The following is a 17,121-nucleotide window of genomic DNA, read 5'->3' as shown; positions in this document are numbered from 1 at the left end:
ACAACCAGAAGCTGCAACGACTGTGTGGCTCTATCGATTCGGGAGAGGTCCAGACCGGAAATGGTTGTTTCCATGGTAACCCGGAGCAGGTTGCCTGGGAGATGACCTCTTTCGGGTCTCTTTGAATCTCCGCTGTGGCGTCACCTCGAAGGCAGATCTAACAGAGAACCTGGACTGTCTCCTATCATGATTCCCGGGAAATATCGCTCTGTTTCTGGCCGGGCTGCGAACAACGTAAGTTGGGCCTTCTACTTTCTCTTTCTTCCCATTGGTACTCTTTCTGACTGGCGTCTTTGTCCTAGGAGATGGGCTGTATTATTGGGACCGGGACCACTGGGTCTACTCAAGCTATTGTCTGACCAGGGTTTGAGGTTCGTGGGCTGGACCAAGGCACAATTTAATATTATATGATGGGTACTCAAAGTCTTGTCCAGGATCTGGGCTCCCCAGAAGGTGGAGCTGGTCTGCTGTGAAAGGCTTGGGTTTATTTAAATTCCTTTGGCCAGTCAATTCCTTATTCTTTTCTTTTCCTTTTAACTGTGAAGAGAATTTATCATTAGGGACTCCCACCTCCTTCACCTGTCTCATTGAGATGTTTATTTAGACCTGAATGGCAAATGTCGAAAGCCTGAGGTACTAACTAGAGGGTTAAACTGCTGCCGACATTTTGGAAAATAAATCAGTGAAACCTTTTAATTCTTAGATGTGATTTTATTGTTTTCAGCAAATCCTCAGAAGAAGATCATTTACCAGAAACAGAAATGGAGCATTGTGTTCTAATTTTTTTGTTATATTTTTATTTGTACCTTTTTTTGGAAATATGTGTTTGTCTATTAAAAGCAAATTTTATGGCTTAATTTTTACATTTCAGGTGAACTGCGGGCTTCATCTGGTTATTCAAACATCATCGCTTCCTGAAAAAAACAAAGTAAGATTTAAGAAGGTTGGCATTTAAATTGAAGATTGTTTTAAATTCTACACAAATAGTAACATGACTTAAAGTGTAGATAGATTCTAAACTGAAAAATTTAAGTAGATTTGCTTTGATTTCCAGTTTAAAGCTAGTTCTTACTTTCTGCCTACATAAAGCTAAAATAGCCCTCTTTAAAAAACTTAATGTTATTTTATTGATTACAAAAGGTAAGAGCTTTTTTTTTGACATTTACACTTTTTTTTTTTCTTGAGACAGGGTCTAGCTGTATCACCCAGGCTGGGGCGCTGGGGTGCAGTGGCACAATTTTGGCTCACTGCAACCTCTGCCTCCCAGGCTCAAGCAATCCTCCCACCTCAGCCTCCTGAGTAGCTGGGACCACAGGTGCATGCCACCACGCCCGGCTAATATTTTTGTATGTTTTGTAGAGACAGGTTTCACCATGTTGCCCAGGCTGTTCTCGAGCTCCTGAGCTGAAGCAATCCGCCTGCCTTGGCCTCTCAAAGAGCTGGGATTACAGGCAACAGCCACCGCACCCAGTGATATTTATACATTTCTGAAATCAGGAGCCTTCTTAAAATTGATGGCATGTCATAGTTTAATTGGGGAGGTTTTTTTTCTTTCTTAATAGAGGGTAAAATAATGGTATGTCTTACTACTGATGACACCTTAGGTAAAATGGTAATTGGGAGGGCATATCCACACATCCCATTTAAAATCAGGGAAGAAAAAAACAGGTTAGAAGTGGACACATATTAGACTTAATGTTATTTAGAAGTTACGATAATGAATATGAGATTTTTTCCCCCGGGCTATTTGCCCATAATGTCTCTAGCATTTCTAGAATTTCTGGCTTTTGATTTAATTTTTGAGATTTTGAGATAAACATGTTTTTCTTTCCCTTCTGTCTCACCTCAGCATTTATATTTACCTACTTTCTACACACTATGTCTCAAGACACAACATGATTTTTCCTCCTTTGACCAAGTTGGAAACCTCTAACCATCACAATTCAGGTGTGTCCTAAAAAGTTATTAAATAGGCGTCACTGGAAGAACTCTAAAGTGAAGGGCAGAGTTCACACATAACAGCATGAAGAAGGGTAAGAAAAGGCATGAGGAAGGTAAACGGAAGGATATCGTTAGTCAAGGAGGCAGCTGTTGATTACATTATATATGAATATGAAAATGGTAAACACTCAGAAAATAGACAATTTGATCATCTCAAATAAACAGCAGTTAGATTAATTGAAAATATTATTTATTATAATTGAGCATAATGGATTCTCTCCAGAACTTTCCTAATTGATTTCTCTGGACAAATCCTTTTCCACCATTATAATGTTTCTAGGAACTGTGTGCCTCATCTAAATATTTTACCAAACCATTCACTTTCTCTTGTGTGGACATCTATTCTGAGAAAATACCTTTAGGTCATATAATTCCTAAGGATATAATGCAAATGCCAACATAATGTTTATAGTATGGATACATTAGAAGCATCTTAATTTATTCAAGATACATATTTGGGGTTTTTTGTGGCTAATCATAAGAAGTTGTTCTGGTTTTGTTTTTCTCAGTCCTCCCACCAGATAATTATTTTAGATCTTAGAAGGTTTAAATATACAATTTTATTATATTATAATAGGACATTTAAAAGGATTATAATGATCAAAACAGTGATTTTTTTCAACAGCATTTTATTTATATTGTGTGCTTTTTTTTGTAGCAAATGATTCTTTTAATCATTGTATTTGTGGTGAGAGCGTGGAGGGATTGGAAGTGTCTCAGCTTGGAGTATCTTTTATCTGACCTCATAAAATTGACCCTGATTTTGTGGGTGGTAAAATACAATGATAGAGGTGCAGCCATCACCTCTATCTAGTTCCAGAATTTTTTCGTCATTCCAAATGGAATCCCTGTACCCATTAAGCAGTTACTTCCCATTCCTTGCTTCTCTTAAATGCCTGGAAGCCACAAATATGCTTTCCATCTCTATGGATTTGCCAGTGTGGTATTTTGTGTCAGTTTTCTTTCACTTAGCATGATGTCTTCAAGGTTCATCCACATTGTACCATGTGTATCAGTTATTACGTTTTTTTAAATTTATCTTCACTGCTTGGTGTTAAATTCGTCTCCAAATATTTTTTTCTTTAATAATGTTTTTCAGGTTGAATTCAAGCTAAATAAAGACCCACCGTCATTCCCTGGTAGACTTTTACAACATGACCTTGAAAGAAACTACTCAAGTAGGCAAGGTATTGTCAGTGAGTAGAGATCAGATGTGGTCATTATCTTTGAATAATATTAAGTGTTTAATAATGTTGAATTACTAGATCCAAATAAACTTGAATTTAAAATGAAATGGTTCACTGGGACCAAATTGGTTTGATATTTTTTTAAATCATTGGTTGAATATGTGTAGCATAATAGATTATTTCCAATACAGAAAAAAGCTGTTATTATTTTACTTTGAGGGTGGGCTATACACTAGAGAATGGAAAAAGAATGTTTCAAATACCATATTAGAACAGTATTTGGAAGTCGCTAATTAGTGAGAGTAAGAGTATGGGCACACAAATATTAAGGAAATCAGGAAAGAATGTAAAGTCAGGAGTAGAGAAGAAACAATCTTTCCCTGTTACTATCACATATAATTATAGATTTTATATTAAAGGCTTTAAACTCTAGTGTCTATCACTTGGAATCTTGTTAAAAATGCACATTCTTAGTGCTCCCCCTCCATCTTCCCCATTATGATTTTGTAGGTCTTAAGCGGGATTTGGAAATGTGCATTTTAATAATGTCACAAGTGATTCTGAGGTATATGGTTTGTGGGTCATCCTTTGACAAATACTGCCTCATGTGATCTGGTTATATTTCTGAAATATATTTTTCAAATCAAAGAAAACGTTCCTTCACATTTGAATCTTGGTTTGCTGCTGACAGCCATTAGCTTTCTGTAATGTGCTCATGTTAAACACTTCTGAATCCACATATACAAAACTGCCTCTACCTCTTAGGAGTTTATATGAGAGGGCTGATCAGTATAGGCCTTTCTAGGTTGTTCATGTTATTACTGTGGGAACATATGGCGATTTTAAATATTGGTTAATTTTCTCTCTCTTTTTATTTCTGGACCTACTTCTTGGACCCATCTAATCTGACATATCTTTTCTCTTTCCTACATTCTACACTCTTGTCTTGGCCAATTGCTGCACATGATGTCAGCCTAACTGCAGTTCCACAGTGTGGAAAACATCTGTCTTTGCCTTCTTTGATTCAGTTCAATACTTATTTACAAAGCAAGTATTGTATGCTGGTCACTCTTTTAGGTACAGAATTATAGATGTGAAGCCTCACTTAGGGTTTTTATGCTTGCATTGTCAATTTCCTTGACATTTATGGTAACAATATCTTAAAAGTTTTCCCGAAATCACGAATCAAAATTAAGTACTTTCACTAAGGTTTTCTTGAGTTAGAGTAGGGAGTTAGTAAACAGATTTGAGGACGGCTGGCCAGGAAAACTTATTTAAGTGGTAAAGTATTACTAGATATTTGCTAATGAGGAAATAGTATGGATGTATTGAATTTTGTGAACCTGAGAGATGAATAAAGTTTTATACATAAGTAATGACCAATCATTCAGTATGAATTAACTCTTTAGGGAAAAAAACCTAATTGGTTTTTCATTTAAAAAATTTATTCAAAATTAGGTTCTGTGACAGGATACTAATTTGAAATGTCTTAAATGTGTACCTGGTTACTTTCAATGTGCTTCCTCCATAGTTCCAGGCAGTTTCGTGCAAAGAAGGCCACACAGCTTAGTTATTTTCTTGACTTTTGTACTCAAATTTTACTTCCAAGGGTATAAAATTTTGGAAAAATTGTAAGTAGCACCTCATCAGGAAAAGTTTAGGGATGTCTGTCTAATAAACTGTATCTTGATACCCAATCATTATAATTAATTTCAGCCATTTCTTATTTTTCAAAATTAATCAAACATATCATAGCCTGTCCACACAAATTAACCAATGGTACTCTCAGTCAAAAGTAAAGACACTTGATATCTTATTTAAGCTAGTGAGTTTAAAACTTGATATGTGATTTCTTTAGGCTTCTTAGAATATTAAGAGTTAACCCCTGTGTCTTTGAGATTTTATAAGTGCCATATATTGCAGGAACTACTATATAATAAAATTTCAGTTAACCTGACCTTATTGATTAAATCCCTTAATTAGGAATTTTAAAATGTGTGTATAGAAGGGAAGAGGCAATACTTTACTCTTAAGATAATGATAAATCACTGGAAAATCTAGAGTTAAGATTTGGTTACCAAAACAATCTCAAAGACAGGGCCGAGTGGACACACATATATGGCAATATGTACTATGCCGTCCATCCATCCACCTGTCTGTCCATCCACCCATCTGTTCATTTATCCATCCATGCATCCATCTCTTCATCGATATAGTCATACTTCCAACCAGCCATCCAGCCATCTGGGTATCTAGCATACAGTGCAGTGAACATTCTTACCAAATTTAGACCATTATACTTCTTAACACTTTGAAATGCTATTTATATTGAGATTTTTTTTTAACAGAAGTAACACACACAAAGTAGATTTTCAATTAAATCTTAGTAAACTGGAAAAACAATTAATTTGTCTATTGATTGCCTACTGAATTTAGATTTTACCAAGAATATAAAGAATGTAAAATGAGGTCCATCACCCAAGGAGCTTGTAAATTTAATTGGGAAGACAAGGGCTACATATCTGGCAAGTTAAATAGTAATATAAGTAATAAATAATAACAGGCCGGTTGCTATGGCTCATGCCTGTAATCCCAGCACTTTGGGAGGCCAAGGTGGGTGGATTGCTTGAGCCCAGGAGTTCAAGACCCCATCTTGAACATGGGCAGTATGATGAAACCCCATCTGTAAAAAAATACAAAAATTAGCTGGGTGTGGTGGCACATGCCTGTAGTCCTAGCTATTCGAGAGGCTGAGGTAGGAGGATCATTTGAGCCTGGGAGTTTGGGGCTGCAGTGAGCAGTAATCATGCCACACTGCATTCCAGCCTGGCTGACAGAGCAAGACCCTGTCTCAAAAAGAAAGAAAAATGAAATAAACAGTAACAAACTGTTACGATGAAAATTTTGCCACATAGTAATGTAGTTTTTATGTGGGTATTTATATACCCATATATATATGTGGATATTTTAACTGCGGATCTCTCTGGTTCCCAGTTATTTAGAAGGTCTTGTATGGTAGATTTAAGGCCTTTTACCCTAATCATTCTTATGTCTTTCTATTTATTATAAGCAGTATATCACATCGACAGTAAGTTCATTATGCTGATAGTGATTATGACTTCTGTGTATAAAAAGAGCTAGAAAGTTTAAGGATAAAATTCCTTTATTCACTGAGTGTAAATTTAATCTTTGATTATTGCCTCTATATCTTAAGTCTTGTAAAGTTTAAATTTGCCTCTTAAAAATTGAGGATTGCCTTGAAGCCTTAACAAAATCATTCAAAAAACCTAACTAATGCTAACAAGAGAAACTGAGGTTGTCTGCTGCTTGGAGTTTTTCAATCTTTTGTCTTTAGTTGACCAATTAATCTTTAATTAGTTAATTCTTAGACTGCAGTCAGTTTTTAGACGGGTTTTTGTTTGTTTTGTTTTTGTTTTTTTAACCATCTTGATTTGATTTCCAAATCAATTTACTGACTTGTGGTTGCTTTTAGGTATCTTGCTAGCATGTGGTTATGTCAGAAAATCAGTTTATTTGTGAATATGATGTCAATTCTGAATGCTTATACTCTAGAACATCATTATTATCTTGATATTTCGTAATATTCAGAAAAGTGGGATGTGAGCACTGATCATTTTGTTCAAGAAACTAGGGGTGAGATACTTCAGTTTATGCCTTGCAGACCTGGGGAAGCTAGCAAATGCCATTGCCTTATAGCTTTTTAATATGATTTATATAGAACTTGATTTTAAGTTGTCATTATATTGTCTGGTGACCTCCCAAAGAGTAGGTTAGCTTTCTAGATTTGGTTTTCATCTTTTTGTTAGTTTCAGCAGCAGAATTCTGTGGTACCATCAGGTTCTATTTTACTATTATACTTAGTGCTCCTTTCAAGCATTTCAACATCAGTTGCTGCTTTCAGAAGATTTTCTTTTCATAGAGGAAAATATGGTAGATTTCCTCTGGCATTCAAACTGTCACGTTTGACCCATTACTAAATTCTTACCTCATTTCTGGAACTTCTCATTGTTTCTTCTTGACCATTTACATTCTTCTAGTTCTTTAGAAAATATCTTAATATTCACCTCCCCTCAAACCCATCTGTAACCACCTTCATTAAGTAAAAAATAACTAGACACACTTATGTGCAAACTTACAAATAGGTATTCTTTTTATTCTGCATTTATGTATGTTGTTCTATTTATGAATTTCATATGTGTATTTATTAATTTCAGTCTGCTAGATTGAAAGCTACGTAATGGCAAGGACACCATCTAACAAACAGCCTATAAACCTTAGAGGGGTGTCATATACTTTGTGGACCCTAACTACGGTATGCTAGATTTACTGACATCCACTTTGGTATGTTGGCAATATTCTCTACTAATAGTGGCTGAACTTACAAAGAAAGAGATGATGTGAGGTTTACATCTGCTATCCAAAACTACTTTTTGTATATTTCCTATGCATCTCATCCACAACAAATGTGACAGAACTATATGGGCTGGAAATGAAAACTGCCACAAGGTCCTTATCAGCATTTGGAGATTCTTCCATTAAGACACCTTCAAAATCCAGAATCCAGCAGCGCTGTCATAGTGCTGGCCCAAATATATCTGGTAATGAAGGACTATCATTTTAGTTATAGAGAGTTAGAATTTAAGACAAGGAGTCAGGATTACAAAGGAATAAAGATAGCACTGGAGTAGTTCTGTACTTTCAACCAATCTGTAAGGCAAGGGAAAAATTATTTGGCATACATGGAACACATAGTTTAGGTTTAAGAAGGAAAGAAACAAATTCAGCTTAGTAATTAATTTCAAATATGGAGAGCTATGGAAACTATACTTTCTAGATAAGATATTTATGGTGCCAAAATTCTCCAAATATAAGGTGACTTTAGTTTCAAGACTTCGAAGGTTTTTCTTAATTAAGTAATTTGTATATCATTTTTAATAGGTGATCATATTAATTTGGTGAGCTCATCATTGTCATCATTTCCTATTCTTCAACGTTCTTCTGAAGAGAAAATTCTTTACTCAGACAGGTTGAGCCTAGAAAGGTGAGGACAATTTCTTTTCTTTTCTTTTTTTTGACTAGGTAATACATAGACATGGTACAAGACTTGAAAGATGCAAGTCTCCCTCCTTCCTCCTGTTCTCCAGTTATTCAATTCTCCTATTTAGATATAATCTTTTTTTTTTTTTTTTTTTTTTTTTTTTTTTTTACCAATTTTTTGCTTCTCCTTCCTGAGGTACGGTAAGGAATTTTATATCTATATAACATAAAAGAGCTTGACTATATTTCACAAGAGTACTACAGCAATTCTAAAATATGACATTGATGAAAAATGGATTGTAGTATAGAAAAAAACCACAATATAATCCTCACATGAGCTTCCCGGGCCCTATCCAGTCTAGTTTCCTGTTACTTCACTGGCTTCATCTCTTCCTACACTCTCCTTCACTCACTGCTCCAATCATACCTGCCTCCTTGCTGTTCCTTGAATACACCAAGAGTGATTATACCTCAGGGATTTGGTACTTGCTATTCCCTCTGCCTGGAATGCTGTTCCTTCTCATATCTCTAGGCTTACTGCCTTCAGGTCTTTGCTTAAATGTCATCATTTCAGGGATGATTTTTCTCTGGCCATCCTCTCCAAAATTGCAACCCCTTCCACACTGAAGTCTCTAGCCCCCTTCTCTGCTTTCATTATTTTTCTTCTTAGCATTTATTACCCTATAACATAATAACTATTTACTTACTATGTTTATTGTCTGTCTCCTACTAGAATATAGGTTCCATAAGCACCGAAATTTTTGTCCAGTTCTGTATTATTGGTATTTAGAACAGAACCTGGTACAAAACACGCTCTTGATAAAATTTTTTTTAATGAACGAATATATTTAGAACTTGATCCCCATCTTTACATCTAGGAAACTATCCACAGTAGCATGGTGGATGAAGGATCCCAATCTCTGTCTACCCCAGTGGTATAACCAGCAGAGAAAATATCTCTGTTTTGCATACTTTTAGCTTAGCGGTGCACACCTGACAACAAATTATGATGAACTATCTGTGTTTATAGTTGGGAAAAACTGCTGGAGGTTCTAACATGTTCTTTTGTAGGAAAAGTAAGACTGAAGGGCAGTATCTCTCATGACATCTTTGCAGTATAAGTGGTTTTTGAGAATGCTGTCTAATATTTATAACTTTCATGATATTATTTTAATGTTTCGAGGGATTTTTTTTGGTAACTTTTCTCTTGATCTTTAAAAGACTGGCCAAGAATAGTACCTCAGCCCTTCAGTTTCATGTTACTTGACATTAACAGGAGCCAGTATTTGTAAGACTGACATAACAAGTTAGGCACTTCCTTTGTAGCTTGGGATGACTCAGGCAATTGTGAAGATGGGTCCTTAACAGCATGGGCCTCTGGGGTGGAGAAGCAAACTTTGATTAGGCAGAGACTTGCTTATCAAGAAAGTCAGGATTGAGAGAACTGACTCCGCTTCAAAAGTTGGTTGTAAAATGACAGAATCACAAAGTTAGGCACCATTTGACAAGAACCAGGATGTGCAGTCAAGAAAGTTTGGCTAGCAGCAAGGAACTAACTCAGGGATCATTTTTGAGAGCCAGTGCGTAGTGCCAGTGATTTCCGAAGGCAGATCTGCCATGCTGTGCAGCTTCTTAGCTAGGAGGCTGAGGGGTCAAGGGCAGAATCCAACCCTGAGAAGAACTACTTGGAAGAGCTAGGCTCTGGCTGTTTTGGGAGTTAGGTTAGGCCTGGAGTACCAGGAAGGCAGCCTATCGGCACCAAGAAGGAAACACAGAAGCAAAGGCATAGTCCGATAGATGTATCAGTAATGGGGTAGGATGTAGCAACTCAAGAGTTTTGTAGGCCTAGAAACTCCCCTTGAGGGCAGTGGGTCTCTGGTTGTTATGTATGTTTGCTTGCTTGTTTTGTTGGAGTGACAAGGGTTTGTGGGGTTAAGCAGTATACAAGTGAGCCTTGGCACTGAGACTTAACCACTGTGTTTAGAATCAGAGAAAGTGACTTTATTTCAATCTACGGTAGTTTAGGTAAGAGGGAGGATGGAGGTTATTTATTTTCCTATCTTAGTGATGACCGATTCAAGAATTGGATGAAATAGAAGTTGGGGAGTATCAGTAAGTTTAACTAAGAGAAAAAGAAAAAGACTGAAGCAGGAAAAGTGAGACGATTTAAATTTTTTGCTAAGCTGATGCACAAAGATACAAATTTTAAGGTAGAATACTTATAATTTATTAATTTATAATTTATATACTAAATTTATTGATTTATCACAGTTGTCATAAAATAGTTGGATAAAATATTGTGATAAAATAATTGAATATATGAAGTGAATTTTAAATATTCTGTGAAAAAATAATTGAATACATGAAATGAATTATAAAATTAACCACACATTAAAATAATTAAACTATTGCCCAAAATTTCCTTTTCTTTTCCTCTATCTTAAACAGGTTTCTTCAGAATCTATATTTTTAAACATCATATATTTGTTAGCCATTAACATTGTTATTTTTTTTTCCACGAATCATTCTTTTTTCTCTTCATCAGGAAGATTCTGATCACTGTCATAGTTTCACTTATGCTAGTAACACTCTGATATATTTTCTTTAAAGCTTTCATTAACTTGATTTCTACTGAAAGAGAATATTTCTAATAAACTTCCCTATTAGAGTTGTTCACACTCAGATAGAGCTGTATTTTCCTTGAGCTGTATTTTAACCTCTCAGAGTAGAATCACACAGGACCTCCTCTCTGCCCCTATTATTTTACTGCTAGAATTCTTAAAGGGCCCTGAACTTATTTACTTCATATGTAGTATGTTACAACATTTTGCATAATAGAGGCTTACTGTTTTAAATATAGCTCAAAGCATATATTTTTAAGGTTTCATCCTACCCTGTAGCACTTTAAATGTTCTGCAAAGTTCAAAGTGTTGACCATGTAAACATATACTTAAAATCTTAGTTTCTAAGGAAATGTTAAGTAAGGACCACTTTGCCATTAATGGATCTCAGGATGAATTTTTTTTTTTTAATCAAAGTGAACTGTAGATGGCTGAATTTCTTGCTCTTTTGAAGATGTCATCTGTCTCAAGAGTCTGTGATTCTCTGAGACTTTTATATGTTTTTAACTCTGATGACTTAGTTGCCTGGGCAATCGTTACATCAGTGGATTGATGCCAAGGGCATTTGTCTGGTTATGTGACAAGATTCTTTCAGCCATTTAAACCTCTATCACAAAAGGCAATTATGTTGAATGTTTTCTCATGTTAAGTCAGTTTCATGTGAAATAACTTATATTTGAGTTTTTTAAATACTATGAGACCTTAGACATAGTTTTAATAATAAACCCTGTCAAAGTCTATTGACTTTTTTTTTGTGAATGATTTACAATTAAATATAGGTCGCTTAGCTCATGGGGGTTGGAAGTGGTCCAACTTACTTTTTTCTCCTCACAGAATGGGAGCACAAATATACTACTAATAATATTTGTAAGAGGAGGTAGGTGGCTGAATCATAACCTAATTAACTTTTTAACATTTTTTCTAGACAAAAGCTGACCGTATGTCCTATCATCAATGGGGAAGACCACCTTCGTTTGTTGAACTTTCAACACAATTTTATAACTCGGATACAAAATATTTCTAATCTACAGAAGTTAATATCCTTGGATTTCTATGATAACCAGATTGAAGAAATTAGTGGGCTTTCGACTCTGAGATGTCTTCGTGTCCTTCTGTTGGGGAAAAACAGGTATTCTTTGTAGAGCAGTTTTTGTAGCCTAATGTTATGTGTAGGATTAATGTGGAGATGACAACTTAGAATTGAATAATACTTAAGAAATGAATAGGCTAAAAATTTTTAAAAATTATTTGAATTAGTTGAATGGATTAAGATCCAGTCATAATTTGTTTCATGAGATTCAGTATGACAGTTTGTCACACCAGATAACATTTATTATGTATTTTACTTCCATTGCTTTCCAGTGCCGTATCTTATAGGGAAGTAAATAGCAGACTTTGGCCTTGATTTTGTTTTCTTAGAACTTACTTTAGACATATGTATTCACTTTAGGCTTATGTGTTTCACTTGTGACTCTTCCCAGTGTTTGACTGAGGGTAGACACTCGATGCTTTGTGATTATCTCACAAATTGATTCTTTTTCAGACGGTAGTTTCAGAGTGTATCTAACATTACATCCTATATGAACTTCCCGAGTTCCTTTTATACAACTCTATTACGTAGTGCAACTATACAGTTCTTGACTCATTTCTTTGAGATTCATTCACTACTTTTCATTCTATTTTACTGAATAGCTTTTGCAATGCCTACAAAGAAGGGCTTTATAGTAAAATCAAAAAATGATTTTTAATTATCAAATGAAGACTTTAGATATATGTTATAATCAGGCTACGTTCTCCTCCCCCATCTTTCCCTGCCTCCCACCCTAGCATGGATCTTGGATTACTCCTTGCAGGAAAAAAAAGTATTATCTTTTCCTTACCTGTCTCAAGGTTCATGGCCGACACTCTATAACGAAGGCAGATTAACAAGAGAAAAGCATTAACAATTTATTTAATACAACTTTTACATGACACAAGAGCCCTCATAAATGAATATCCTCCAAAACAGGGAAAACTGTGTATTTTTAGGCTTAGGCTTGAAAACAAGTGGACAGTATGATTGGACAAAAGGAGGTATGATCTAATGGTAATAAACTGGGGGAACTTAGCAAGGCCTATTTGTTCAGATTCTTCTTGGTGTCTCTGTGTCTTCATTCCCTTTTTTGGGATATATTATGTATTTTACTTCCATTGCTTCCTTCTATGAGCGTCATAAGACCCTCATTCCAGAGGAATCCTGCCCTATATCCAAAAAGGGAAGGGATAGATCAGATACTTCTATTTATCTGGAAGGTAGATCAGAGAATTCTTTTTATGGCCTCGGGGAGAAAGGTGAGAGAAGCTCAGACAGTGAGCTTAGGAAAAGTATCTTAAATGTAAGGTAGGGTAGGTAGATCAGAGAATTCTTTTTATGGCCTTAGGGGAGAAAGGTGGGAGAAGGTCAGAGAGTGAGCTCCTTCCATTTTTTTTTTTTTTTTTGAGATGGAGTCTCGCACTGTCACCAGGCTGGAGTGCAGTGGCGCCATCTCGGCTCACTGCAACCTCTGCGTTCCGGGTTCAAGTGATTGTCCTGCCTCAGTCTCCCGAGTAGCTGGGACTATAGGCGTGTGCCACCATGCCCAGCTAATTTTTGTATATTTAGTAGAGATGGGGTTTCACCATGTTGGCCAGGATGGTCTTAATTTCTTGACCTTGTGATCCACCTGCCTTGGCCTCCCAAAGTGCTGGGATTACAGATGTGAGCCATCGCGCCTGGCCTGAGCTTCCTCCTTAGATGATTTTCTCAATTTCCTTCAGCTTAAATTACTCAGTATGCCAATGTGCCATAGTTTGGGGTATTGTGTGCCCAAAATAAAGCCTTGACTGTCTTTATTCTCACTACCCAGTGATAATATACTTTTCCCAATATCATGTCCCAGAGTGCTAGGCTCTTGTCTGTCCTCCATAGTTTCTATGAAGGCTCCTATCAGTGTAGTTTATTAATTAGTTCAAGTGTTAAGCTAAGCATTATGTAGTCTGAGCAAATTTGGAGAGTATCTTAGTCTGTTTATGTTGCTATTAGGCAACCCATTGGGGATCAAATTTTAACATGATGTTCGGTGGGGTCAAATATTCAAACCATAGCAGGGAGATTATAGAATCATAGAGTATTAGAGCTTGAAATGACCTCAGAGAGTAGCTTCCTCTTTTTACAGATGGAGAAATGGAGAGGCAAAGTGACTTTTGCAAAGTTAGATATATACAAAGTCTATACAATAAGGGAATGCCACCAGAGCAGTTCACTGAGTAAGGTGAGAAGGGAAGTTCACTTTTCATACATTTAAGGCATTCTCTAGTCTCCCTATTCTCTTGCCCAGGTGCTCCCTATTCTCTTGCCCAGAGATTTCTTTTTTTTTTTTTTTTTTTTTTTGAGACAGAGTCTCGCTCTGTCGCCCAGGCTGCAGGCTGCAGTGCAGTGGCGCGATCTCCGCTCACTGCAAGCTCCACCTCCCAGGTTCACGCCATTCTCCTATCTCAGCCTCCTGAGTAGCTGGGACTACAGGCGCCCGCCACCATGCCTGGCTAATTTTTTGTATTTTTAGTAGAGACGGGATTTCACCATGTTAGCCAGGATGGTCTCGATCTCCTGACCTCGTGATCCGCCTGCCTCGGCCTCCCAAAGTGCTGGGATTACAGGCATGAGCCAACGCGCCCAGCCGCCCAGAGATTTCTTTACTAGTTTCTGATCCTTAGAGTTACTGATTTGCCTCACTTGCAATTATTCTTTAATACCATTGTCATTATTCCCTGCTTTTAGTCCTTGAGTTAATATTTTTAGTGATATTTAAAATCACTTTCTCTAGTATTTAAGCACTGCTCCTGGTTCCTACCATTTTAAGTCATCTTTCCATCTATTCTGTTTTCCTATTTGTACTTTTCAGCTTCTCTGGCTTCTTAGAATTTACTCTTTAAGTTGTTGTTTTTGTTTTTGATAACTCGTGCCTTGAAGGTACCAGTCTATCTGAGCTTCTGACTTTATTTAAGGTCTTTTTGTTCTTTCAACTCTAAGAGACTTAATGCCTTTCTACTATGTCATTATGTTAGTGAAGTAAAAGCAATCTAATGCTGTGTCTTTTTCCTCTTTCTACTCCTCCATCTTTTTAATTTGTTATTTGTTTGGTTTTAATCTTATTTTACTTTTCACATAAAGGAATAGCTGTTGAACAGTTCTAGAACTATTAGTGTTCTTGAATCAAAAAGAAAATGAGTCAGAAGAAAACTTTCCATATTCTCCCCTATTGCATGTTTTTCAAGTGTCAGTGAAATGCAAGTCTGATCCCTAAAACAAATGCCAAATGCTCTCCAGCCAGCTGACTTTGTCACAGCAAGGGGCCTGTGAGCTGTGAAGACGGAAATCTGTCCTGGGTTAGTACTCTGTGAACATTAAGCAAACCTGGCTGAGGATGCTGGTAAAGAGGGAAGTACATCTGCTACCCTGTCTCTTCACGCATTTGTGTTAGATGACTTGTTGCTTCCTGTTGGTCAAGTTCAGAAAGCTTTCCCCTTCCCACATTACAAAACTCTGCATTGTCTTTTGGTCCAAGGCAATGGAACCATATATGGAAATCCAGGGCAATCACATGCCTCTAGGTTCAGGCAACTCCAACAAAGATTTCTACTCTAAAGCTAAGAAAGAATCTTGCTCAGGTTCTGTATGTGAGGTTTCCATTGATACTAAAGAACTCCCAACCCCACATTGCTGTCAAAGTTCTTGTTCTAATTGTTCTGCCTTCAGTATCTCCTGCTTATCCTCTCCAGGTCCTCTGCCACCCTCGTCATTACAGGCTAATGCATAGAACTTCTCTGCATTTTCTTCTGATCACCCAGGATTATAGATCAAAACTCTTTGTTAGAACCTGGGATTCTCTGTTTCCTTCCTTTTGACTCCTTGAAGTTTCCCACTTAAGGATTTGTTTCTGACACCTGAAAAGCTGAGCCTTCATATAGGTCCTGTAGTGAGGTCTTTATCCTGGCATCAGTAACAATATGGCCTGCAGAGACAGGCTGTGATATATCCCTAGAGGTCTCAGGTGATGGGTGAGCCTCATCTTTTTCTAGTTTCAGTTTCTATTCAATGGAAGAACTTCTTTTTTAAATAAATCTTTCCGGTCACATTGGTGTTAACGTAAAAATGGTCAAATTTGGGGGCACTGGCTAGGATTCTGCAGATTCCTCACATCAATACCTAATCTGACCAGTAGGGGCCTTCTAGGTCAACTGATGCCTTCATTTACCTCTGAATTCTTTAGAATTGGGTAAGTTTTTAGGTCATTTCAGGTGTTGTGGGGTGGAAAGAGAATTTATACCAAAGGCAACTCATGAGAACAAGAGAGCAAGATGTTTGGTTGGTCTTGGGTTTAACTGATTGAACGACTTGTCTGTTTTTCTTCCTGTTCACCTGTGCGATCCGAATCTGATGTGAGAGTCATAAAGCAGCTATGTGTCAAAGCTAACTAATACCAGAAGTCATGTTATAGCCCAATGGGTTCTTCTTGCCTGCTGTACAGAAAAGCCAATACTGAGACAGCAGGTGTTGCAACTAAGAGTTTAATAATCACAAGGCAGTCAAGTGAGGAGGATGGAGGAGGAGATATTTCTCAAATCTGCCTCCCTAAGAATTTGGAGACTAGGATTGTCAAGGGTTGTTTGGCAGGCAGGAGGCTAGAGAATATGGGTTCTGCTTATTGGTTGGATTGGGGATGGAATCACAGGGAAGTTGAAACTGTCTTCTTGCACTGAGTCAGTTCCTGAGTAGAAATCACCAGCCTGGGTGGTGTCAGTTGGTCTACCAGAATCAGAAAATATATCTGAAAAATATCTCAAACACTAGTCTTAGGTTTCACTAACAATGTTATTTATAGGGGAAATTGGGGAAGTCACAAATCTTATTACCATTGGCTCTGTGATTCCTGAGCAGTAAGCAATTACAAAAAGGTAGGTTAGAAAACAATGACTGGTTATCATTTAATTATGCCTCCATCTTAGCAGAATTCAGGCCCCTGACATAATCCTAACCTTGTCATCTTTTTTTTTTTTTTTTTGAGACGGAGTCTCGCTCTGTCGCCCAGGCTGGAGTGCAGTGGCGCAATCTCGGCTCACTGCAAGCTCCGCCTCCCAGGTTCACGCCATTCTCCTGCCTCAGCCTCTCTGAGTAGCTGGGACTACAGGCACCCGCCACCACACCCGGCTAATTTTTTTGTATTTTTAGTAGAGAT

At 37.0% G+C, this 17,121-nt stretch overlaps 1 protein-coding gene and 1 long non-coding RNA gene across 6 annotated transcripts in view; one reads left to right on the top strand and one right to left on the bottom strand.

The window, feature by feature from the left end:
• Positions 1 to 43: 43 nt before the first annotated feature.
• The window catches only part of LRRC49 (leucine rich repeat containing 49), a 161,367-nt gene continuing 144,289 nt past the window's right edge, over positions 44 to 17,121 (top strand). The window contains exons 1-7 of one of the 5 annotated variants that reach the window (XM_055277917.2): positions 44 to 234; positions 872 to 928; positions 3,101 to 3,197; positions 5,658 to 5,683; positions 7,654 to 7,807; positions 8,148 to 8,250; positions 11,793 to 11,996. In XM_055277917.2, the coding sequence (XP_055133892.1) occupies positions 187 to 234; positions 872 to 928; positions 3,101 to 3,197; positions 5,658 to 5,683; positions 7,654 to 7,807; positions 8,148 to 8,250; positions 11,793 to 11,996 (689 nt within the window). In that variant the 5' untranslated portion in view covers positions 44 to 186. Of the gene's footprint in view, positions 235 to 871; positions 944 to 3,100; positions 3,198 to 5,621; positions 5,714 to 7,653; positions 7,808 to 8,147; positions 8,251 to 11,792; positions 11,997 to 17,121 lie in introns of those variants that run through there. The other 4 variants (XM_055277921.2, XM_055277920.2, XM_055277918.2 and 1 more) reach the window with 4 other exon arrangements.
• On the bottom strand, positions 5,706 to 15,496 carry LOC129482317 (uncharacterized). The gene is made up of 3 exons (XR_008657659.2): positions 15,300 to 15,496; positions 12,748 to 12,773; positions 5,706 to 5,871 (listed from the first exon to the last, which is right to left on the bottom strand). It is a non-coding gene; the product is annotated as an uncharacterized lncRNA (long non-coding RNA).

The sequence above is a fragment of the Symphalangus syndactylus genome, chromosome 5 (genome assembly GCF_028878055.3).
Source record: "Symphalangus syndactylus isolate Jambi chromosome 5, NHGRI_mSymSyn1-v2.1_pri, whole genome shotgun sequence".
Taxonomy (NCBI): Eukaryota; Metazoa; Chordata; class Mammalia; order Primates; family Hylobatidae; genus Symphalangus; species Symphalangus syndactylus.
This window is presented reverse-complemented; position numbering and strand designations above follow the sequence as displayed.